At 50.2% G+C, this 26248-nt stretch overlaps 1 protein-coding gene across 1 annotated transcript in view; it reads left to right on the top strand.

Annotated features, from left to right (window-relative positions):
* Positions 1–19408, top strand: part of LOC140385583 (uncharacterized) — a 58886-nt gene extending 39478 nt beyond the window's left edge. The window contains exon 10 of the mRNA XM_072467888.1: positions 16282–19408. Coding sequence (XP_072323989.1) covers positions 16282–16414 — 133 coding nt within the window. The 3' untranslated portion in view covers positions 16415–19408. The remainder of the gene's footprint in view (positions 1–16281) is intronic.
* Positions 19409–26248: the final 6840 nt, after the last annotated feature.

Raw genomic sequence — 26248 nt, 5'->3', positions numbered from 1 at the left:
TATGCATAGATTCTCTCCCCTGTCCTTGAGTAATCCTGTTTCGGAATTATTACTGCAAACTTATAATACCACAATTCTCTAGAAACTTGGGTGTAAATTTCTTACAATTTTTAATGGTTACAGGATGCTTAGCTTTGCCTCTTTATATAGTAAAAATATAAATTTTTAAATTTGAAAATGGAAGTATATGGCCGCAAACTACAATTAAACCGACATTCACTCATAGATGTCAGTTTTGTTTCTGGAGTTTTTAGTTAAGTACATTTTTTTCTTAAAATGTAAAGTACCCAATTATTTTTATTTCCAATTAAGGGGCAATTTAGCATGGCCAATCCACCTAACCTGCACATCTTTGGGTTGTGGGGGTGAAACCCACGCAGACACCAGGAGAACGTGCAAACTCCACATGGACAGTGACCCAGGGCCGGGATTCGAACCCGGGTCCTCAGCACCGTAGGCAGATTGGATTGGAATTTGGCAAATTGGATCCAAAATTGGTTAACTGGCAGTAAGCAGCAGGTGATGGCCAAGGGGTGCTTTTCTGACTGGAAAGCCTGTGTCTATTGGAGGCCGTAGGGATCTGTGCTGTTTGTGGTCTATATAAATGATTTAGACTTGAATATAGAAGGGTTGATCAATAAGTTCATGGATATTACGAAAACTAATGAGGTGGTAAGCTTTAGATTACAGGAGGATATAGACGGGCTGGTCAGATGGGCTAATCAGTGACAAATGGACTTCAATCCAGATAAGTGTGAGGCGATGCACTTGGGCAGGACAAACAAGAAAGAAAATACATGATGACAGCAGGACTCTGGGAAGCACCGAGAATCAGAGGGGCAGGACTCTGGGAAGCCCCGAGAAACAGAGGGACCAGAGTGTGCATGTACTCCGGTTCCTTAAGTTTAGGAGGGCAGGTGAATAAAGTGGTTAAGAAGGTGTCTGGTATACTTAACTTGAAGTGCAGGGAGGGTATGCTGAAACTGTAAAGCAATTGATTATGCCACAGCTCGAGTATTGTGTGCAGTTCTGGAATCCACGTTACAGGAGGGATGTGATAGCACTGAAAAAACTGCAGCGCAGATTTGCCAGGGTGAAAATCACTTATTGTCACAAGTAGGCTTCAAATGAAGTTACTGTGAAAAGCCCCCAGTCGCCATTTCTGGCGCCTATTCGGGGAGGCTAGTACAGGAATTGAACCGTGCTGCTGGCTTGCCTTGGTCTGCTTTCAAAGCAAGCGATTTAGCCTTGTGCTAAACCAGCTTCTTGTGTCTAGTTGCAGATGTGCCCAGCAGCCACTGGCAGTGTGTTTAGGAAGTTTAAAGCCAGAATGATCTCCTGGGCTACATGTGGTGGTGGAATGTTCTTGGGTAGGGGCAGAAGCTTAATGGATTCACATTAGCAATTTGTGTCTCGGGTCGGTGCTGGAATGCATTGTTGTAGGCTGCCAACAGCAAAGCCCAATGCTACACCTTTGCCGAGGTTATGGGCGGCATGGGATTATCTTCCCGTTATAGGTTCAGTAATGGCTTGTGGTTGGTTACTTATGTCAAACTGTCAACCATACACATACTGGTGGAATTTCTTCACATCGTATATAACCGCTAAGCCCTCCTTCGCAAATTGGGCATAGTTTAATTCTGCTTCTGAATGGCTCACTGAGGCAAAGGTGATGGGGCGCTCTGAACCATCTCCCATTATGGGACAAAACTCCCATGCCGTAGGGGGAGACATCACATGTAAGCACAATTGGGTTTTCCAAGAAGTTTGAAGACTCGTAATGTTTGCCTCACAACTCTGAAAACTTCTTTTGGGGCTCTCCATTACCATCGCTGAGTCTTCCCTAATTGCTGGTGCCATTGTTATGGCTTAATTCAAAATGAACCTCCCATAGTAATTCACCATATTGAGGAAGGATTAAGCTCACTGCCATATTTGGGTGGATGGATGTTCCGTCTCGCCATGGCCTTTTCTTCCAGGGTTGCAACCCTGTTGCATTTTTGCAAAATCCTGGGTACGTCACTTCTGAAACCTGAGAAGTAAATTTTGAGCCTATTTAGGTGGACCCTATATCACAAAACCTCTTTAATACTTCCTCTGGGAGGGCCATGTGTTCTTCTGGTGTAGTGCTGGTGGCTAGCATGTCATTATGGTAAACCATCACCATGGGAATTCCCTAGAGGAGATTTTCTATCGTGCGTTGGAGATAGCACAGGCTGAAGCAATGTTGAACGGCAGTCTGGTATACTGGACGAAGCTTTGTGGATATTGATTGTAGCAAACCTCTGAGACTCCATATCCAACTCTAGTTTCGGGTAGGCATAACTGAGATCCAATTTTGAATAGATAAGCCCCCCTCGCCAGCTTGGCATAGAAGTCCTTGATTTGGGGAATCTGCTACCGGTCGACCTGGGCAGCCTGATTTATGGTCAATCCCCATAAATCCTTATCGAACAATCAGGTTTAAGGACATAGACTATCAGAACCACCCACTCTGAAAACTGAACCAGCTTGATTATACCTTGCTCTTCCAATCTCTTAGCTCTGCTTCAACCTTCTGATGCAATGCGTATGGCACTGGTCTGGCTCTGAAGAACGTAGCCGTCTAATCCGGGTTGACATACAATTTGGCTTTTGCGGCCATAATCCGGCCCAGTTCCTTGTAGAAGATGTCTTCATAGCTCCTTAAGACATCCTGGAGGATACCAGTGGAAAGGCAATTTCCAGTCATTTGAGCTAAATCTTCTGTAACCAGTCTCTTCCCAACAAACTGGTCCTATGTCCTTCCACAACAACCAAAGGCAGTTTGGCCTCCTGCCCTCTGTAGGCCACTGGGGTATTGGCTTTTCCATGGATCTTCAAAATGTTGAAAGCTTGACTGTAGTACTCTTTAAAGCTTAAAGACTGAGTTTCTGCACAAAGATATTGGAAAATCTGCTCACCCACTATGGTCACCGAACCCCCGGCGTTGACTTCCACTTTGAGGGGTTTACCATTTACTCATAAGATAATTTCAATTGGAGCCATCTTATTCAATTGGACTGCATTCAATCAATACATTGCATACTGTCCTTCAGAGCTCTTCTCCACTATGTGGCACTGTGGACTGCTATTGCTTGTTATGTTTATGCATTGGCGTGCTTTGCCTCGCGTGGCAACGTACTTGAATGTACATCAGAAGTAGAGAAACTCCTGAATATGACAGGTCTCCTGGGGATAAACTCCTGAATATGACAGGTCTCCTGGGGATCGTCTCCCTCGAAACGACAACAGTCCACCTTGGACTTGGGTTGATGCCCCACTTCTTCCCGCTCCTTGGGTTTCGGTCCGGTCCCAGGGACCGTGTCTGATTCTGTGCTATGCCTGTTGATCCCACCGCAGACCTCGCGGCCATACTGCCCCATACTGTTAACTCTCCTTCAGCCATGCTTTGGAACTCTGCTGCGCCTTTTTCGGTGCACTGCGTCATTGAGCTATATCGATCACTTTTCCAATGTAATCGTGGTCTTTGCCAAAAGCTTCTTCTGAATATTAATGTTGTATATCTCACAAACCAGCCAATTGTGCAACATGTAATTAAGCAGGGTCCCGAACCCAGTGCTGAGCAAGCTGGTAAATCCTGGCTTTTGAAGGTTGACACAGGCTCTCCATGATCCCTCTCAGTAGGGTTAAACTTAAAACGTTGCAGGAAAATTAAGGGCCTCGGTCGAAATATTGTATAACCAATTTTACTATCTGGTCAAAGGGGTGTTGGGGAGGGGGGGTGTTGGGGAGGGTGCGTGACGGGGTGGAGAGAGGGGGCGTTTGGGGAGGGTGGCCGGGGATGGCGAGTGATGGAGAGGGTGTGTGCTGGGGTGGAGGGGGGGGGGGGGTGGTTGGGGAGGGTGCGTGCCGGGGAGGAGAGGGGGAGGGGTTGGGGAGGGTGCGTGCCCGGGGAGGAGGGAGGGGGAGCGATTGGGAGGGTGCGTGCCATGGAGGAGAGAGGGGGTGGTTGGGGAGGGAGCGTGCCAGGGAGGGGTGGGGTTGGGGAGGGCACGTGCCGGGGAGGACGGGGGGGGGTCGTGGGGAGGGCACGTACCGGGGAGGAGAGGGGAGCGTGGGGAGGGTGCGTGCCGGGGAGTAGAGGGGGGGCGTGGGGAGGGCACGTACCGGGCAAGAGAGGGGGGGGAGGGTTGGGGAGGATGTGTGCCAGGGAGGGGAGAGGGGGTGTTTGGGGAGGGTGCGTGCCAGGGAGGAGGGGCAGCCAGGACGTCGCGTGATGGAGAGGGTGCGTGCTAGGGAGGAGAGGGGGCGGGGGGTTGGGGCGAGTGCGTGCTGAGGAGGAGAGGGGTGAGTTTGGGGGGGGGGGTGTGCTGGGGAGGAGAGCGGGGCGTGGGGGGGGGGGTGTGCCGGGGAGGGGAGGGGGGGCGTGGGGAGGGTGCGAGTTGGGGAGCGTGCGGTGCCGGGTAGGGGAGGGGGACGTGGGGAGGGTGCGAGTTGGGGAGCGTGCGTGCCGGGTAGGAGAGGGGGGGGGTGTTGGGGAGGGTGCGTGCCGGGGAAGGGGGGGTGGGTGTTGGGGAGGGGGCGTGCCAGGGAGTGGTGGGGTTGGGGAGGGCACGTGCCGGGGAGGAGAGGGGTGCGTGGGGAGGGCACGTGCCGGGGAGGAGAGGGGAGTGTGGGGAGGGTGCGTGACGGGGAGAAGAGGGGGTGTGCGGAGGGTGCGTGCCGTGGAGAGGAGTGCGTGGGAGCGTACGTGCCGGGCAAGAGAGGGGGGGAAGGGTTGGGGAGGGTGTGCCGGGGAGGAGAGAGGGCACATTTGGGGAGGTTGCGTGCTGGGGAGGGGGGGGGGGCCAGGAGGTCGAGTGATGGAGGGGGTTGGGGAGAGTGCGTGCTGAGGAGGAGAGGGGGGTGGGGGGGGGAGGGTGCGTGCCGGGGAGGGGGTTGGGGAGGGTGCGTGCCGGGTAGGAGGGGGGGGGGGCTGTGCCGGGGAAGGGGGGGGGTGCGTGACGGGGAGGAGAGAGGGGGGCGTTTGGGGAGGGTGGCCGGGGATGGCGCGTAGGGGGGGGGGGTTGGGGAGGGTGCGTGCCAGGGAGGAGAGGGGGGAAGGCTTGGGGAGGGTGCGTGCCGGGGAGCAGAGAGGGGGAGGGGTGGGGGGGAGCGTTTGGGAGGGTGCATGCCGTGGAGGGGGTGGTTGGGGAGGGAGCGTGCCGGGGAGGAGAGGGGGGGTGCGCGATTGGGGAGGTGCATGCCGTGGAGGAGAGAGGGGGTGGTTGGGGAGGGAACGTGCCAGGGAGGGGTGGTTGGGAGGGAGCGTGCCAGGGAGGGGTGGGGTTAGGGGACGGCGCGTGCCGGGGAGGAGAGGGGGTGCGTGGGGAGGGCACGTGCCGGGGAGGAGTGGGGAGGGTGCGTGCCGGGGAGGAGAGGGGGGCGTGGGGAGGGTGTGTGCCGGGGAGGAGAGGAGGGTGTGGTAAGGGTACCAGGACCTCACGGACCGGGCATTCAGGAGGAGACTCCGGATGAGCCGGGAAACCGTGGCACACATCTGCCACCTGATGGCACACCTGGCACCGCGTGGCACTGGGGGTGGACACCCTCTCCCCGTGGTCGTCAAGGGTACGCTGGCCCTGAACTACTATGCCACGGGGTCATTCCAGGTGCCGAGTGGGGACCTGTCCAGCATCTTGCAGGCACCGGTGCATCCATGCAGTGACAAATGCCCTATATGCCATTGCGGACCGCTACATCCAGTTCCCTGTGCACCGGGTCAGCCAGGATGCCCTGGCAGCGGGCTTCGCTGCGAAGGCCAGGATGCCCATGGTCCAGGGGGGCGATCGATGGGATGCACGTCGTTGTGCGGCCTCCTGCGGAAACAAGGCCATGTCCACGAATAGAAAGGGGACCTATTCCATGAACATTCAGCTAGTCTGCGACCACCGCATGATGATCCTGAACGTCTGTGCCCAGTACCCGGGCAGTGTACATGACTCATTTGTATTGGCGCAATCTTTCAACCCCACCATGTTCGAGGGACGGCCCCCCACCTCTGGCTAAGGGGCTGGTTTGGGCAACGGGTTACCCGTTGCGGTCGTGACTCATGACGCCTATACGGAGGCCACAGACTGACGCGGAGAACCGCTACAACAATGCCCATGCAGCGACCAGAGGTGTGATAGAGAGGTGCTTTGGGCTGCTAAAGATGCGCTTCAGGTGCCTGGACCGCTCTGGAGGGGCCCTCCAGTACCCATCATATAGGGTCGGCTGCATTGTTGTGTCTGCTGCGTCCTGCACAAAAGAGCCCAGCAGAGGGACGATGTGCTGCAGGCAGAGGAGGGGGATGGGGAGGAGCAGCAAGACAAGGCGCAGACCTCCCCAGATGAGGAGGATGGGGGGCAATGGTCAGGACAGATGGGCTGGACATGGACGGGAGGCTGCCCACCGTTACCGGCTGGGCCAACGGGCACAGGACAGGCTGATGGCCGCCCGGTTCACGGACTAAGGGGATGCGGGAATCGCCGAGTATGGGCACAGACTGCACACTATGGCACCAGCCAACCACCCTCACCCCACCCACCCACCTAACACCAACCACCCCCTCCATTGCACATTCACCTGCGGCACAATGGGCCGGGCTCACACGGTCGCCGGGGAAGCGTGTCAATTGCAGGCCATGGAGGATGATGACAACCCGCCCTGCGATGAGCTCTGGGCTCTACGTCATTCGGACAATCTCTGACCCATGGCCACAGTACCACCCTCCACGGGACCGTCTCTGCATGCGGCTGTGACACTGCAGCGCACGGTCCCATCGTCTGCCAGGGGGGATGACGAGGGCGACTCGGGGGTAGGGGGGGCACACTCACCTGAGGCCGACGTTCTATCACTCCTCACACACCCACTGGCGCTCACCTCACACCACACCCCCGCACGCATCGGACAGAGCACAAAGGCAGCTTCTGTAGGTGTGAAAGTGATTTTAGTAACAAACAGTTCCTACACGTACCCTGGCCCAGAACTAACCTGGGCCCCTGCTCCCGTGCCAACTCAGTGTCTAATTTTCTGGCCTTACGGGCCCTATGACTACGTCTAGGTGGTTCCCAGACGGTACAGCAGAACTGGAGGTGGACTCCTATGATTCCTGCCCTGTGACTAGGCACCCCTTTGGCGGCCGTTTCCTGGACAGCCTGGCCTAGATGGGCCAGGCTGCGGCTCGGGCGACTGGGATGGCGAGCTGCCAGCCTGTCCTGCCCGTTGCCCACCCGGGGGGGGGGGGGAGAGTCCAAGGTGTTGCGGTGTTCCGGGGTCTCCCCTACAGGGGGACCTGGAATGGGCCCCAGCACCTCCTCCTCCCTCTGGGTGCCTGATGGCCCCTGGGCCTCTACATGGGTCGGGGATGCGAATGGACCGAGCATCCGACGCCCCCCCGACACTTGGCTTCCCCCATATCCCCGCTTCCCCCCATATCCCCGCTTCCCCCATAACCCCGCTTCCCCCATAACCCGCTTCCCCATATCCCCGCTTCCCCCATATCCCCGCTTCCCCCATATCCCGCTTCCCCCCCATATCCCCGCTTCCCCCCCCATATCCCCGCTTCCCCCCCATATCCCCGCTTCTCCCCCATATCCCCGCTTCTCCCCCATATCCCCGCTTCTCCCCCATATCCCCCCGCTTCTCCCCCATATCCCCGCTTCTCCCCCATATCCCCGCTTCTCCCCATATCCCGCTTCTCCCCCATATCCCCGCTTCTCCCCCATATCCCCGCTTCTCCCCCATATCCCCGCTTCTCCCCCATATCCCCGCTTCTCCCCCATATCCCCGCTTCTCCCCATATCCCCGCTTCTCCCCCATATCCCCGCTTCTCCCCCATATCCCCGCTTCTCCCCCATATCCCCGCTTCTCCCCCATATCCCCGCTTCTCCCCCATATCCCCGCTTCTCCCCCATATCCCCGCTTCTCCCCCCATATCCCCGCTTCTCCCCCATATCCCCGCTTCTCCCCCATATCCCCGCTTCTCCCCCATATCCCCGCTTCTCCCCCATATCCCCGCTTCTCCCCCATATCCCCGCTTTCTCCCCCATATCCCCGCTTCTCCCCCATATCCCCGCTTCTCCCCCATATCCCGCTTCTCCCCCATATCCCCGCTTCTCCCCCATATCCCCGCTTCTCCCCCATATCCCCGCTTCTCCCCCATATCCCCGCTTCTCCCCCATATCCCCGCTTCTCCCCCATATCCCCGCTTCTCCCCCATATCCCCGCTTCTCCCCCATATCCCCGCTTCTCCCCCATATCCCCGCTTCTCCCCGCTTCTCCCCCATATCCCGCTTCTCCCCCATATCCCCGCTTCTCCCCCATATCCCCCCGCTTCTCCCCCATATCCCCGCTTCTCCCCCATATCCCCGCTTCTCCCCCATATCCCCGCTTCTCCCCCATATCCCCGCTTCTCCCCCATATCCCCGCTTCTCCCCCATATCCCCGCTTCTCCCCCATATCCCCCGCTTCTCCCCCATATCCCCGCTTCTCCCCCCATATCCCCGCTTCTCCCCCATATCCCCGCTTCTCCCCCATTATCCCCGCTTCTCCCCCATATCCCCGCTTCTCCCCATATCCCCGCTTCTCCCCCATATCCCCGCTTCTCCCCCCATATCCCCGCTTCTCCCCCATATCCCCGCTTCTCCCCCATATCCCCGCTTCTCCCCCATATCCCCGCTTCTCCCCCATATCCCCGCTTTCCCCCATATCCCCGCTTTCCCCCATATCCCCGCTTTCCCCCATATCCCCGCTTTCCCCCATATCCCCGCTTTCCCCATATCCCCGCTTTCCCCATATCCCCGCTTTCCCCATATCCCCGCTTTCCCCCATATCCCCGCTTTCCCCATATCCCCGCTTTCCCCCATATCCCCGCTTTCCCCCATATCCCCGCTTTCCCCCATATCCCCGCTTTCCCCCATATCCCCGCTTTCCCCCATATCCCCGCTTTCCCCCATATCCCCGCTTTCCCCCATATCCCCGCTTTCCCCCATATCCCCCGCTTTCCCCCCATATCCCCGCTTTCCCCCATATCCCCGCTTTCCCCCATATCCCCGCTTTCCCCCATATCCCCGCTTTCCCCCATATCCCCGCTTTCCCCCATATCCCCGCTTTCCCCCATATCCCCGCTTTCCCCCATATCCCCGCTTTCCCCCATATCCCCGCTTTCCCCCATATCCCCGCTTTCCCCATATCCCCGCTTTCCCCCATATCCCCCGCTTTCCCCCATATCCCCGCTTTCCCCCCATATCCCCGCTTTCCCCCATATCCCGCTTTCCCCCATATCCCCGCTTTCCCCCATATCCCCGCTTTCCCCCATATCCCCGCTTTCCCCATATCCCCGCTTTCCCCCATATCCCCGCTTTCCCCCATATCCCCGCTTTCCCCCATATCCCCGCTTTCCCCCATATCCCCGCTTTCCCCCATATCCCCGCTTTCCCCATATCCCCGCTTTCCCCCATATCCCCGCTTTCCCCCATATCCCCGCTTTCCCCCATATCCCCCGCTTTCCCCCATATCCCCGCTTTCTTCCCCCATATCCCCGCTTTCCCCCCATATCCCCGCTTTCCCCCATATCCCCGCTTTCCCCCATATCCCCGCTTTCCCCCATATCCCCGCTTTCCCCCATATCCCCGCTTTCCCCCATATCCCCGCTTTCCCCCATATCCCCGCTTTCCCCCATATCCCCGCTTTCCCCCATATCCCCGCTTTCCCCCATATCCCCGCTTTCCCCCATATCCCCGCTTTCCCCCCATATCCCCGCTTTCCCCCCATATCCCCGCTTTCCCCCATATCCCGCTTTCCCCATATCCCCGCTTTCCCCCATATCCCCGCTTTCCCCCATATCCCCGCTTTCCCCCCATATCTCCCGCTTTCCCCCATATCCCCGCATTCCCCCCATATCCCCGCTTTCCCCCCATATCCCCGCTTTCCCCCTATCCCCGCTTCCCCATATCCCCCTGCCCCCATATCCCGCTTGCCCCCATATCCCCGCTTGCCCCCTATCCCCGCTTGCCCCCATATCCCCATCCCCGCTTGCCCCCATATCCCCGCTTGCCCCCATATCCCCGCTTGCCCCCCCATATCCCCGCTTGCCCCCATATCCCCCGCTTGCCCCCATATCCCCGCTTGCCCCCATATCCCCCGCTTCTCCCCCATATCCCCCGCTTTCCCCCCATATCCCCATCCCCTCGCCCCCATATCCCGCTTCCCCATATCCCCGCTTTCCCCCATATCCCCGCTTTCCCCCATATCCCCGCTTCCCCCAGACGAAGCCCGTGATCACTCTGTTGACCCCACTTAAAAAAGACCACGGAATAAAGATGGGAGGCACTGAAATACAAATAGGAATCTCAGGAGGACCGCCATCACCGTTTGCAACCGTCCCAGCTAGAGACAACGGAAGCGCGTTCCATCTCTGAAAATCGTCCTTCATTTGGGCCACCAGCCGGGCCAGATTCAATTTGTGCAGCCGGTCCCATTCCCACGCCACTTTGATGCCTAGGTACCTAAAGCCTCCCTCTACTAACCTAAACGGCAGCTCCCCCAGTTGCCTCTCCTGTAATCCTCGCCTGGACCACAAACATCTCACGTCTTTCCCATATTAAGCTTATACCCTGAAAACCCGGCCAAATTCCCCTGGAGCCCTCATGATTTTTTCCATCCCCTATATTGGGTCCGAAATGTACAGAATCAGGCCCATCCGCATAGAGCGAAATCGTTGCCTGTGACATCATCGGGGGCAACACCCCTCTCTCCCTTGCCTCATTGAACATCTTCATCAATATCCCAGACAACTTTTTATAGAACTCCAGTGGGTACCCGACCGGCCCCGCAGCTTGCCTGACTGCATGGCCTTCAGACCCTCCACTATCTCTTTCAACCCAATCGGGGCCCCCAGCCCTTCTACCCCGCTCCTCGTCCACCTATGGGAAATTCAGCCGCTCCAAGAAGTACCTCAACCGCTCCGGCCCCGCAGGGCGTTCCGACCTGTACAGCCTGCTGTAGAAATCCCAAAACGCCTTACTCGCCCCTACTGAATCACCAACCAGGTTCCCATCTCCATCCTTTACTTTCCCTATCTCCCTAGCTGCCTCCCTCTTCCTAAGCTGCTGTGCAAGAATTCTGCTGGCCTTCTCTCCGTGTTCGTAGATCGCCCCCCTCGCCTTTCTCAGCTGCTCCACCGCCCTCCCTGTGGTCAGCAAGCTAAACTCCGCCTGTAACCTCCGCCGTTCTCCCTTAAAAGCCCTGCCTCTGGGGTCTCCGCATACCTCCTATCAATCTGGAGTATCTCCTTTACCAGTCGGTCCGTCTCTGCCCTATCCACCTTCTCCCTGTGGGCCCGGATCAAGATCAGCTCCTCCCTGACCACCGCCTTCAGTTCCCAGACCAACGCTGCTGAAATTTCCCCCCCGTAGCTTTGAATATATTTCCTCAGCCGCTCGCACACCCCTTCGTCAGCCAAAAGTCCCACATCAAACCTCCAGTGCGGGCGCTGGGTACTGTCTTTACTAACCTGCAGGTCAACCCAGTGCGGAGCATGGTCTGAGATTGTGATCGCCGAGTACCCTGTATCCGCCACCCCAGCCAGCAAGGCTATCCTCAAAATAAAGAAATCAATCTGGGAATACACTTTACGCACGTGTGAGTAGAAGAACTCTTTCACCCTCGGCTCCCCAAATCTCCATGGATCCATCCCCCCCCCCATCAACTCCATGAACTGTCTTAGTTCCTTTGCCATTGCTGGCCCCCTGCCCATTTTCGAGCTTGACCAGTCCAAGCCAGGGTCAATACCTGTGTTGAAGTCCCCTCCCATGACCAACCTGTGCAATTCCAGGTCCGGTATCTTCCCCAGGACCCTCTTTATAAACTCCACATCATCCCAATTTGGCGCATGCACATTTACGAATACCACCTGCACCCCCTCTAGCTTCCCACTGACCTTCAATCCCCTAAGATGCGCGAACACACGTGCCCTTTTGACCGGCCCATTTAACCCTCGAACATTCCAGGTGATCAGCCTAGTTGGGGGGCTCATTACCCCCCCCCCCCCCCCCCCCTCCGCCAATCAGCCATCCCCTTTTTTATGCCCGCCTCCAGCCCGTGCTCCGTGCTCCACCGATCCATCCTCAGGCAGCCCCCGCCCCCAACCTCCTCTCTGTCCCTCAGCCCAAGTCCCTCTCTCATCAGCAGAACATTTCCCCCCCCCCCCCCCCCCAGTAACAACACCCTGTAACCCAACCCCTTTACTAAACCAAACATATGCACACCCCCCACTGTGCTTCTGAGAGCTAGCTCGCCCAGCTAGCTTGGTGGCCCCCATCCCTGGTGCCAGATAGTCTCCCACCTATTGTTCCCTCAAATCCCCACACAATTGCCCAACAGAAAAAACACCAAGATCAAAACAAGCACACCTCCATCCCGCAACAGTGCAAATGAAAACCTTAACTCACTCAGCTCTACCGCTGGTTCCAAATCAATGCAACCGGCATCACAAACATCTTCCATGAAATGCAAAACGAGAAACTTTTTATAAAAACAGAAAGAAAAAACAAAAACATGAACGTTGCAGCCAAGTTCAAAATTCTCAATCCATCACCAGCCATTTCTTTTTCGCAAAGTCCAAAGCGTCCTCAGGCGACTCGAAGTAGAAGTGCTGATCCTCATGTGTGATCCAGAGACGGGCTGGGTATAACAGTCCAAACTTCACCTTTATCTTAAAAAGGATCGACCTGATCTGATTGAAGCCTGCTCTCCTCCTGGCCACCTCTGCACTCAGGTCCTGGGAAACCCGCAAGATGCTATGTCCCATTTACAGCTCTCTGTCTGCTTGGCCCACTGTAGAATGCGCTACTTATCCGAGAACCTGTGGAATCTCACCACCATTGCCCTCGGGGGGTTTCCCATTCGCGGCTTCCTCGCGAGTGCTCTGTGAGCCCTATCCACCTCCAAGGGCCGGGAGAAAGCCCCATCCCCCAGTAGCTTCACAGACTTGTCTGCGATGTATGCCCCAACGTCCGTTCCTTCGGACCCCTCCCGGAGCCCAACGATTCTTAGGTTCTGCCAGCGGGACCTATTTTCTAGGACCTCCACCTTCTCCAGGAGCTTCTTCTGCTGGTCCCTCAGCACCTCCAGCTCCACCGCAGTCTGATGTTCCTCCTGCTCAGCCAGCGCCTTCTCCACCTTCTGGATCGCCCGATCCTGGGCGTCCAATCTATGCTCCAACCACTCAATCGACTCTTTTATCGGGTCCAAGCAGCCCCGTTTCTGCGTAGCAAAGCATTCCTGAATGACTTGCATCAGCTGCTCCATAGACTGCTGGGTCGACAAGCCAGAGGTCCGAACCTCCGCCATGCTGTCTTATGTTGCAGCTACAGCCCAAGCCTTCTCTATCTTTTTGTTTCTGCCCTTACAAACACTTCTAGTCCTTCTCTCCATGCACCGAAGTGGGAATTCAGTAAACACTTGCCCCTAACATCCGTTTTACAATTCAAGTCCGGTAGAAAAACGGGGGAAAGGTCTAAAAGTCCGACCAAAGCAGGAGCTACCAAATGTGCGACTTACTCCTCCATAGCCGCCACCGGAAGTCCGCCAATCATCATTTCTGACCATTGGTTTAAATCCTATTGTTGTCAGCAAATGTGGCTGATTCCTCATTTTAAAATTGGAGCAGGCTGCTGACGGGACTTTCTAACTACTGTTGCCCTCTAGAGTTAGCAGATTCTGACCTTTCAACCTTGCTTGTTCTGCAATAGAAACAGAAAATGCTGGAAATAATTTTGCAGAGAAGGTATCATCTGTATGTCCCCATTTAAAATGGGAAGCAGCATATTCTACCTTGGATATAGGGTTGCACCCCACCTCTCTTCCAGGTCGTCCAGTATGAAATATAAACTTAGAAGAAATAGCAGGAGTAAGTCACTTGACTGTCCAAAACTGCTCTGCAGTTCAATAAGATCATGGATGATTTGCATGCTCAACTCCTTGCTGCATTATCCTCCTATCCCTTGATTCTCTTTGTATCCAAAGAATATACTTGAGAACTGAACATCCACAGCTCCTTAAGGTAGAGAATTCCAAAGATTCATAACTTTTAGTGGATAGATTTCTCCTTACCTCATGGTAAATGACCCACTCCCAACTCTTGAGACTGTGATTCTAGCTCCACACTCCAAGTCGGGAGAAACACCCTCGTAAGGGGTCTGACAGGATACATTTGGTAGGTTTCGATAGATGTGCGTGCAAGTTACATTGCTCAAACTTTTCGTCTTTTGTTTGGTTTGTCAAATTAGTACAGATGTTTTTCAGAAGGAAACCTTATGCTGCTATTCGGGTAATATTTATTAGGGAAAAGTTTGTTTACATTGGCTTTTCATCCATTGAGGATGAAAATTCCTTTTTGTATTTGAAAGTGAAGTTAACAACTTTCAAAGGATTGAAAATAGCCATAGCTAAAAAAGGTAATCTAATCTGAAAACAGTATTCAAGAAAACGTCTTGGTCATATGGAATATGTGTCTATCAAATGTAATTGAAAATGAGCTGGCCTTATCATTGCCAAACGTGCAATGGTAGAATATGGGGCAGGATTCTCTGTTTCAGAAACTGTGTTTACTCTGGGACTGAATCAGTGGATTTCTATTCCAATGAAAAATGGTGTCCGATTCACCGGGGCCGGGATTGCCACTCGAGAGGCTGACAAGCTGCAGCTGCAGATTAGCACTTGAATCCACACACACACTCATCCCAGCCAACAAGATAGCAGCACGGAGAGCAGCACCCAGGTTTGCGGATGCGGTGCTCGAGACCTTACTGGACACTGGAGGAGAGGCGGGCCATCCTGTTCCCCGGGGTGGGAAGGAGGCTGCCACCTGCTGCCGTACACAGTTATTAAGGCGGAGGTTGTCATCTGGCAACCGAGTGAGACCCTACTGTGTTGAGGATTCCCATGGTGTGAGTGGCATGACCCCCAACCCACGATCCAGTCATGCCTTGTGACTTGCAAGATCACCTGTCCAGGGGCTGGTTTAGCTCACTGGGCTAAATCGCTGGCTTTTAAAGCAGACCAAGGCAGGCCAGCAGCACGGTTCAATTCCCGTACCAGCCTCCCCGAACAGGCGCCGGAATGTGGCGACTAGAGGCTTTTCACAGTAACTTCATTGAAGTCTACTCGTGACAAGTGATTTTCATTTCATGAAGCGGACCCTTGTGTCCCCAACCCCAAGCAGATTCCAGAGACGATGAGGCAACGGACAGTGATGTGAGCCCCCAAAACACCAGTCCAAGACACCCCGGAGCACCTGTCCGGGGACGACACTGACATCCTGTCGCAGCTGTCTCCAACATCCTCCACTGTCCCAGTGAAACTCGCCTCGGGTGGGCACTTGAGTGAAGAAGCTCCAAGGGCACTATCAGGTGTGCACCACACGTGTCACGGTACAGCAGGTGGAGGTGGGGATCCCCGAGGGGGCGGACGATCGGAGGACGGGCCGATCTAGGAGTCTAGCTGCTTTCTAGACGGGTCTCGGGTGTCTGGTAAGTGTGGTCTCATCGATAATGGAGATGCAGACAGCGAGTCAGTAACTACGTGAGGGGCTGTCAGCAACCATCCAGCGGGTGCAGATGAAGGAGTCCAACCACCTGCATGGGCAAGAGACAGTGCTGACCATGCAGATCACTCAGGCCAACACCGCACGGGTGGTGTCCACGGTGGAGGCCTTGGGGCAAAGGTATCAGCCATGGGCCAGGATGTCCAAGGCCTGGGGCACTCTGTGCAGGCGGTGGCCGAGGCACAGGACAGGGCTGCCCTCTCACAGGCAACTATGTACCAGGGCCACCTGGACATTGCAGCGGCGCTCCATAACTTGGCCCAGTCACAGAATTATGGCTCAGGGCGTTGTCAGCATTGCCCAGGCACTGGTTGACCTGCGCCAGTCCTGGAGGAAGGTTACACAGTCACTGAGTGATGTGGCACAGTCCCAGAGGGAGGTGGCCTAGTCCCTGTGCTCCATGGCTGCAAGCGTGAGAGACCCTGGTCGAGACGAGCGGGCCTTCAGGACTGGCAGTGCTAGGTGGCGGGAAAGCCCCAGGGGTTTGATCCGGCTGCACCACCGCACCATGGAGTATACTTGAGGGAAGAGGTTTTGTGGGGAGGGGAGGAGATTTGCATAAATGAAACTGGCCCCATCCGTGTTCAAGATTTTGTTGAGCAACTTGTATCATTTAAAATTGATCCCATTGTCCTATATTGTAAAGAAAAATAAATGTATTATTTTTGCAGGAGCAATTTCGTATATGGATCGTATTTGAGTAAAGATGAGATTGCATTCTCGGATCCTACTCCAGATGGTAAACTCTTTGCAACAGAGTATTGTGGAACACCCAGGTTCCTTGTATACAATTTTGTCAGCTAACCTCAGACAGATTGAAATGAGAGACTTCGCAATTACTAGTGAAGATGTCTTAATACAGCCTTGGATGATTGCTATACTTGTGTATAAGCTGTTCACAAATGTGACTCACAGTTTCGGGAGCCGAACTGTAGGAACTGTACTGATTTTTATTACTGTGAACTCAGGACCGATAGCAACCAAATGGTTGTTTCATATTTTAGAAAACTGGAAAGGATGCAGTAACATTTGACATTATGTTTGATTTGTATTTCAAAACTCAAGTTTTTTTTTCAGAGAAGCATGCCTTTAAGTTCAGTCATGCTTACAGATTTTAGGATGTTTTATGTAAGGCAGGAAAATCATTAACTGTAAAAATGTTGAAAATTTGTTATACAATGTACATAAAATATGCTATAAAATTAAAAGACAATTAGTGTTGGTGTTTCTAAAACTGCTCTATGACCTTCTGGTCTGTATATGCTGTACAGCAAGCAAGCAGCTTTGAATGTTCTTGTTTTTGAGAATTAAGTGAGTGGTCTGATATCTGGGTTATTGTGAAAGGTGTTACTGGAACTTTCCTAGTTTCTTTCAGGGGTATCAGACTGCTGCATTAAAAGCAACATTGCTTTTGAGGTTATCTGATCAGTTACATATTTTGTCAAACTATTAAAATCTTTATTGGTTTTGCTCTGGGAATATGCAGTTGTCAGTGTTCAAAATGTAATACCTCATTTAGTATTGATGTTAAACCACTGCAATATTTGGTGTCCAAGATAAAAATTGGCACCTTGTGTTAATGTCTTGATACTTGGTTTTGAAAAGATTTGTTAAATCTACCTAGAGTAACTTATATGAATCTGATTGTGCCTTTTTCAGTGTAGGTTAGACTTTGGGCTTGACGCAATGGTTGAATTGGTTTAACCCATTTGATCACTTAAAATAGCTCTCAAGGCTTTATTTTAAAACTTTGAAGGGAGAACCGATCAATTCAGTACATCTATAAGCAAGCTCCATTTCTTCTAAATTAAACATGAATTGAAAGGATACCAACCTCCCCGGTAAATACTACAGCAAAATTCACAGACCCCAGTATTTCTTGCTGCTACTTTCAAAAACTCCAAATTTAGTTTCATGTTATGTTTTGTTGAGAGCCTAAATTTTGATTTGAGGTGAAGAGAGCAATTCGATCTGAAAGTGGGAACGTGGGAGGCTGATCTTTTTGAATTTCCGTATTGATTGATGGTTTCACCAGAACTAAGCAGTTTTAAACAAAACATTGTTTTTGCAAGTGTATAACAAATCTAGTGTGGAAATGTCACAGAAATCAATCTGGTTATCTTGACTTGTATTTATCGTAGGATCCCTTGATGGTTTTTAAAATTATACAATTCAGAGTATGTTTCCCAATAAGAGTCAAATTGAAATGCTCTACAGGCAAGGTCTAATTTGTTAATTCTGCTTTATATTCCTGAACCTGGTGAGTTTTCTACTTAAAAATATTTTAAAATATATTTATCAAAGTCAGTAACCTGCTGGTAGGAAGAGGTGGGGATGTTTCTCTGCACTAAGATTGTACTATAATTTTATTGAGTCACTAATTCTTTGGAGGTCTCTGGTTTAAGCCATAACGTGCAGAATCCCAATGAATTGAATGATTGACTCCTGGACTGTTTGCATTTATGTACCTTTCTTAACCTGAGTCACTTGGCGATAAGAAGAAAAACATTCTTGTATTGCTTGAAGTTGAGATTTTGTTTCCAGTTATGATTAATTATTTTAAATTAATATTATTTTAAGTATTAAGTTTAATTTTTAGCATAATGTGTTTGAAGTGGAAATTAGCAATATGTCTAAGTTTGGATTTAAAGAAACGTTTTAGTGCTAAAGGTTTTTAATATTGGCTACATCTTTATTAAAAACACATCCTATTTACAGCATTCCAAAATCTCAATACAATAATTTTTAATCAGCAACTTACAACAGAGAGTAGAACAAACCTTTCAGTTGCCCGAGTTCAGAATGGTTGAAGTTTACCTCATGTAATATAATTATTTGTAAATAGGTATAGAATTGTCAAGTTGGAAACAATGGGATGCAGAACGATAGAGAAATTCAGAAGATGTAATTATAAAGCTGAAGGATGGTTTGACTGCATCTCATTACCTCTTATGTGTTACCTTTCAGTATCCCACTGCTCCCAAGGTGCTAATTCTGTTTATACCATAATGGTACAATGAGAAAATGATTTTTTTATGAACAGTGAAATGCTGGTGAATGTCGTGGCCTGAGGTCATGTGCTATTATCAACATTGCTTACAGGTTATAAAATAACCCTCTGCAACTCAGACATATGTGGTATGAATTTATACAGGTACTGTATATACCAATTTAGATTTGTTTTGACTGGGAGGAGGCTAAAATTTTTAATGTCCTGATCACTCAACCTAGTACTCTATGCACTAGATATTAAATGGACCAAATGCAGATCGGCTGAAACGAACCTTTTGGTCTGTTTTTTTCTTTAACGCTAAAACTTTAAACGTGAATCATATGAGCTATACTTGCTTTTAAAGAATTGCAAACGGGTAACTTGAAAATCCTACGATTTTAAGACATGGTGTACAACTGAGTACTAACAATGTTTGAAAAAAATAAACATACCTTTTTAGTGAATATATTAATTTTCTATGTCTTTTATGGAACTAATTTTGCAAGTTACTGCAGATTGTTTAACAGTTTGCTTGAGTGGAAAAATACAGCCCCATCCCTATAAGTTTTAACTAATACCATTCTTGTGTGTTTGTTACCTTGGTCAACTTTATCTTGTGATTCGTCCACATGCCTGTTGTGTGTTTCTGAAAGACAATGACAATTGCTAATGCATCCCATTGGAAGACACGCGATACCATGTGTATTTTGTTCTTGTTTAAAATACCTTGTGACTAGGAAATGTTCTGAGTTTAAATTCTAAGTGACTTTGTTAACACAATAAATTTGATTTGTTGGAGGGCTAAATGCTCTAGGTGAATTATTTCTGTTAAATTGTGCAAACCAGCAAATTACTGTAGGTTAATAAACTGCTGGAGTCGCTATTGGATATCTCCATGTCACATTCAGCTGAATTCCAAATAGATAAAAAAACAGGTGTGCTTGGGTCAAGTGGTGTTGGGGGATGCTGGTTAAAGTCTCAAATCTCTACCCCACCCATTTCTGGCTGTAAATGAGGCTGCCAGGTGGACAGGTGACCAACCTGATCCAAGAAGGCAAGTTGCATAGTTAAATATAATAATGAGGCTATAGGCCTCCGTCATCTAACTTTTGAAATTGGGCTATAGTTGGCCCGGTTTCAGGTAAGGCAGCGGCTTCCTCAAAGAGAAAGACCATGGGTTCAGGAGGTAAGTAACTTTCACACACCCTGGACTTAAGTTCCTGCATCCATGATCACCCCTAGTGCCCCACTGCCCACAATAGCCTTCCCCATGTATGCTCTGTCCTCCACATCCCACCCCACTAAACCCCAATTTTCCACTCCTCATCCGTAGTGTCCACCCACACACTACGACTGTTAGTACATGGCAAAATCCCACCTGTGGGTCAGGTCAGCAAAATTCTGCCCATTGTCTCTGGTTAAGTGACTATTGTGTCTGTGAAACCCAGCTCGAGCCTCAGTGACTCATTTGATTAACCCCGCTCCCACAAAACAAGAAAATAACAAAACATCTAGTCACTTAGGAGCAAAAATTTCAGTATAGTTTTTTAAAAACACTGTTGAAGCTTTTTGTCTTGCATCACCAGGACAGATGCAGGAATGCCAATTTCAAAGGAAACAACAATTTATACTGCAAGAGAAATGGGGTACTAATTGATTGGCAAGTTGGCTCGGATTGGTCAAGATGTTGCCGTGTGGATGTATCGGAGAAATTGCCCCCCCATGCTTTTGTTTATCGAAAAGAAAATGCAATGTCATTAATAGGGCCTGAGCCATTTGATCACCATGCAAGCTTGACCCTGAATTGGGTGGATCTATGATCATGTCTAGCCCAATCAGATTATTGCTCATTGTGCATCACTCATACTCATGAATGAGCCAAAGACTGCCATGTTTGGACTTGAAAAGTGCCCAGTATACCTCAAATTACCCTAGAAGATTAACTTCTCTTTTAAAAAAAAAAAGTTTACGCAATAGGTGAAACTAGTTACAAGCTGCTACAGAACAGTGGCAACACGAACGGTGTTTTCTTTGGGATGTTGTCAAGGCAAAAAGTCGCTCTGCTTACTGCACAAATAAGTAATGTATATGGATTTCGGTGCTGTTGTAAACTACATCCCAATGTCTGGTAGATCGTATCAAAAAGCACAAACTATCTGCTGTTTGCAGGAGGCAGAATACCAACTAAACCAAACTGCTTCAAAAACTGCATTTGGGCAGCATTTACTAAATAATCCTGAGTGCTAAAGATTACACTAACAGCCAATTTAAGATTGTCAAGTCAGGCTTGCGATGTAGATCATGCTTACTGGAAGCTACATATATTCATATGCAAGGATCTGTCATCTGCAGGCAAAAGGACGATTACCAGACATTGCACCATTCTGAATAAACAAAGGAATGGGAAAACAATAACTTCATGCTGCATTCGCCTTGGCAACTTGACCAATCAGCCAACTTGCCAACAAACAGCCCCTTGTGCAGCAAAAACTGTTTGTCCTTTTGAAATTTGGCATTCTTGTGTCTTGTCTCAAGTGCAAGACAACGCTTCGACATCATCGCTCTTCAGCAAACTATCAGTCTTTGCTGAGTATCTTTTCATGTTGGCTGAACTGATCGTTAACTCATTCTGTGGTGAATGTTGATGTGTACAAGCAACGTTCGTTTTGATTGTATGGTACTGCTCTAAAGTGCTAATACGTTCTGTAGTTTGAAATGATCTCTTGTATCTACTTCAATCTGTTCCAGCTCTGTCCTCAAATGCTTCTATAATATTTTTGATGTGTTTCAAAGTGCCCATTTGAGCCCTATGTTGGGGCATCTGATTTGGGAATCTCCTAATTCATATGCAGTTTCATCCTAAAATAAAATTGAATTACAAGAGCCTTATGAAAGACAATTAAATTGCTGAACAATTGACATGAATAATTCGGTGGAATTAATGATGACTAATTAGAGCTAATGTGCATAATACTGATCTTTTATAAAAAAGGATATAGAGGCATTTGCGAAGGTGCAGAGAAAAGGATCTACTGAGAGATTAGACCTATTGGGAAATTTGAAGAGGCTGTGGCTCTTTAGAAAGGCAAAAGCTAGGAGCTGACCTGATATCAATCTACTGTTATGAAAGTTTTATAGGTTAGATGTGGAAAATAGGTTTCATATTTGAGGACGTCCATTAAAAGCAGCGTGGTCACTAAAGAATTCACTGGAGGACTTCCGGAGGCAGCCATGGAGTGAGTGGTTGCATATTTGGCTCCCGCTCAAGGTGCATTTTTTATTATTATAATCTTGTTAGTGTCGCAAGTAGGCTTGCATTACACTGCAATGAGGTTACTGTGAAAATTCCCTAGTCGCCACACTCCACTTTAATCACGTTTGCTCAAGAGTCGCCAGGTATCTTTCGACACCGCCACAAGGTTCAGAACCGAATACTGATCAATAACTCGATACGCCAGTTAGTAAGTTCAAAAGCAATGCTCATTTATTTACACCGTCAAATCTACTCATGCATAAACCACTATTACTAAAGCCTATACTTAGCTTCGGGTGCCCACTCAGTCAGATGAACAATGGCCGTTGCTCGTTTCTGGGTTGAGCTGTTTACAGGGTAGCAACTAGGAGCGTCTATCTCTTAGCATGCGTTGACTTGGGACTTACTTGGTCTGATGCAGCTGCTAGGCAGGTCTCTCTTCGGTGAGAGCCAAAGCCAAAAGAGGGCGTTTCTCCCTTGGGGGATACCTTTTATACTCAAAAGGGCTTCGCGCTCTTTTGGGTGGTCCTTGAACTTGGTCTCAACTAATTGGGCCTTTCCCAATCATCTGTATTGATTTTCCTCCAATAGAGGGGTGGTTCCCTAATTGCTGGGTGTGTCCTGTTGACTGTCAGTCTGCTTTGTTTTCGCTTCTTCTGGCGCCAGGGAGTCTGTCCTAACATTGTGTATCTAAATGTTTCCCTTTTGTCCCCGGAGATGGCTCATTGGTATGTAGATTGTTTGGTAGTTTCTGTCCTGTCTGAGAGTTTACGGTTCTAATCAACAGACAGAGTTTGCACCTGCTTGTTTCTTAGCATTGTCCAATTTTGCCTGCATTCTTTGCGGGTGTCCATTTTGTAATCAGGACGTGGCCATCCCAGATGGCTACACCCCTCCTTGTGATCCTCAACGCAAAGCATGAAGGATCACATTACTATGTCGTCTTCATCTTCTGACCACTGGGGCACCCATGCTTAGGCTCTACACTGTCTTATCCTATGCAACACAATTTTACCTAAACCATTTAAAATACATTCAGTATCATAAAATTCTATGGGACGCTATGACATTAGTACATTCATTACAGAAAAATAAAAAAACTGGAACCTCTAACTATTGTCAATAAGCTATCCTCATTCAAACAATCCAAAAATACAAACAATCCAAAAATAATCTATACATCTTAAAACTGTACAAAATAGCAGCACACAAATTTCTCTGGCAGTCAGACACAGGTTTACATCTCTTTATTCCACAGAATACATTAAACAAAATGGATGCTCTTTAATCTGTCCCAATGGGTTCGGGGGTCTGGTGAAATCCGAAAATGGGGGACCTAAATCTGTATACTGGGGTGCGAGAGCGATATGCTCTGTTTCGCCATTTCTTGACTCTTAAACGTTTGCACGACAGTGCAAAGTATCGCCAGCACTAAGAGTGCTTCAACTACATATGAGGAGAGTGAGTACCAGGTGATAAACTTATCACACCAGGTCGGGGATTTGCTAGCTGTCGCTGGGCTAGTTATCTCGGGGTTCCGTGTATTACAGGGGTGAGAGTCATTTACGGTTTGTGTGGTAGGGGTCAGGGGGGTAGCGCCCGCACGCAACTGAAGGGATCCCGCTAAGATCCATGTGAACACGAAGGCTGTCTTCATCTTTGTCGGACTTCTTCTTTGTCTTCCTCTCGGGTTCCGAGTTCTGTGAACACGAGCATAATTTCTGTTATTATCTTGCTTAAGATCTCGTATGTCTGACTGTCTGTCCTTTATTGCCAATTTCCCTTTATAATTGATCACCATCTGTGACTCCCTCATTTTTTTTTTCAACCGAATATTTGGAAAATACTGCCATACTGCGAGCTGTCTCAGCCTGTGTGATTTACCATCCCAATGTTTGAAGATGTAAATAGCATAGGGGAGCAACCTAAGGGTTGCCAAAACCAAACAAAAGAACTTTGAACATAACGAGCCAAAATGGGTTGCCAATGGGCCGCGGCGGGTAAGAAATGGGTGGAATCTCCGGGTAGGACGGTGATCAATGCCGTATGTGCTCTACCCGAGCATAGCTGACCAGAGGGGGGGGGTCCTCAGGCAGGGCGGGGACCAATGCCATTTCTCCACTGCCTGAGCAACCGGCAAGAACGGGTAAGAATGTGGTCGTCGTGGGGGGCTGCCTCTCGAATTAGGAGAGCAACTATGAGTCGTGTTCTGTGGACAAACTAGTTCCTCTGAACTATTGTCTGGGACAAACTTGTTCCATTAACAGCCGGGGGGCGTGAAAAAGTTTCCGAGTTTACACACAACACTTAACGATAACACTAACAACAAACATTCAACAAACGGTGCAGGTTCCATCAGGAAGGACACCGTATCTCTCCATCGGTTCCTTTTTCTGCATCATCTGGACACCTCACTGCTCAATAGCGAACAGGGTCACAAAGGGATTTGTTTATTGGGAGTCAGACTCTATGTCATCATCTTCTCCCGGCTGCCAAACTCTTGTCTGTAGTAACCGTGCTTGGGGCGAATTGGGGTCCATCTCGTCATTCCGGATGAGCCTGAACGAATTGTCTCGGTGCCAGAATCGTGTGTCAAGGTTGGAGCTACTATGCTTCAATCCGTAATCGTCGGGCGGTGGGTCTGGGTCAGGGGCTTTGATATAGGTGATCTCGAAGTGGTCAGTAGAATCATGCTCAGATTCACTGGGAGTGGGGCCAGGTACAGGGGTGTAATCATAACGTGGTGTGCTGTGGCGGTCGTAATTGTGATCGCTATCACTGTCGCTGCTGGTTGAGGGAAGGGAGAGGCGGAGTCGTGCCTCTGGGGGCGAAGTTAAAGTCATGTCTGAGGGCGGACTGGAGTGGTTGCGGGAGGGTAGGAATACGTCATCTGTGGGCGGGGTGTGTGTGTGGTTATTCTGTGAGCCGTAAGCCTTGAGCTGGTTTATATGAAACCACGCAGACTTACCATTCGGATAGGTTATTTTGTATACTGAGGGGCTGACTTTGTCCGAAATGGAGTACGGTCCGGAAAACTTTGGCGAAAGGAATGAACTGGGGTTGTAAAGGGAAAGCATAACTTGTTGCCCTACTGTAAACTCAGTGGCGTGTACTGTTTTGTCGAAACAGACCTTGCTCTGTTTCTTCCTGGTTCCAAGTCTCACTGCTGCGGCGAGTTGGGCTGCCTTTATGTTCTGTACTAGCTGTGTAACCGCGTTTTCATGTGTGAGGGCTGTAACTGTGGGGCTGGCCAAATCCAGTCCTAATAAATACTCAGTGCCTTTCATGGGGCGTCCGGTCATGAGGGTGTGGGGGGTATAACCTGTGGATGTAGATGCCGTGTTTCTTAAAAACATTAAAGGGAGTACTGAATCCCAGGTGCTATTATTCTGCTGTGCCATTTTCCTGAGGGTGGCTTTCAATGTCCTATTCATTCGTTCTACAATACCACTTGACTGGGGGTGGTATGCAATATGGAACTTTTGTCTAATGCCGAAAATCGTGAGGACATTTTTCATTACACGTCCGGTGCAATGGGAGCCTTGGTCGGACTCTATACTGCGTGGGGGGCCCCATCTTGGAAAGATGTGGTGTGTTAATATTTTAGCCGTCATCTTGGCCGTATTAGTTCTTGATGGAAATGCTTCCACCCATTTTGTGAAGGTGTCTATGACCACCAACACATACTTGTAACCATTTCTGCATGGGGGTAGGGGTCCTATATAATCTATCTGGAGATTTGTCCAGTGTCCATTAACGGGGCGGGTATGGCTAAGATGAGCCTTTTTTAGCATATCTGTCCGGATTGTTCTGGGCACAGATTAAGCAATTCTCCACGTAGTGTTTTTAAATCAGGCCACCAGCAAAGTGGTCTGAGGTGGTCTAGGGTGGGTTCAATTCCTTGGTGTCCATGATTGTCATGGAACTGACAAATGATCTGGTTCCTGTCCTGGCTGGGATCTGTGTAAATGCCATCCTTTAAAATCACACCGTCGTGTGTGGTGATTGCGTTTTTAAACTTGTCGTACGGGGCTGGGAAGGTTCCCTTTAAAACTTCCCTTAGTTTCTCGTCCTCTTTCTGGGCCTTCGTTAAATCCTGAATGTTGGTCTGTGAGACCTGAACTGCGTGTACTGGGGTGCTTTCGGGGGGGGTTCCAAAAATAGCCATGCCTGGAGCCTGCCTTCGCTAGGGCGTCTGCTTTAACGATACCAGGGGGGAAAGAATGGTGATGACTGTGAATCTTAATTATTCCGTATTTCCTATCCTTCGCTGTCTCTAAGATATGGTGGAGTAATGGGGCTGAGGGTAGGGGTTTACCGTCCGCGGAAACAAATCCTCTTGTTTCCCAGAATGGTAGGAACTCTGTCAAACTATTGCAGACATGCAAGCTGT

The sequence above is a fragment of the Scyliorhinus torazame genome, chromosome 11, assembly GCF_047496885.1.
Source record: "Scyliorhinus torazame isolate Kashiwa2021f chromosome 11, sScyTor2.1, whole genome shotgun sequence".
Lineage (NCBI taxonomy): Eukaryota > Metazoa > Chordata > Chondrichthyes > Carcharhiniformes > Scyliorhinidae > Scyliorhinus > Scyliorhinus torazame.
This window is presented reverse-complemented; position numbering and strand designations above follow the sequence as displayed.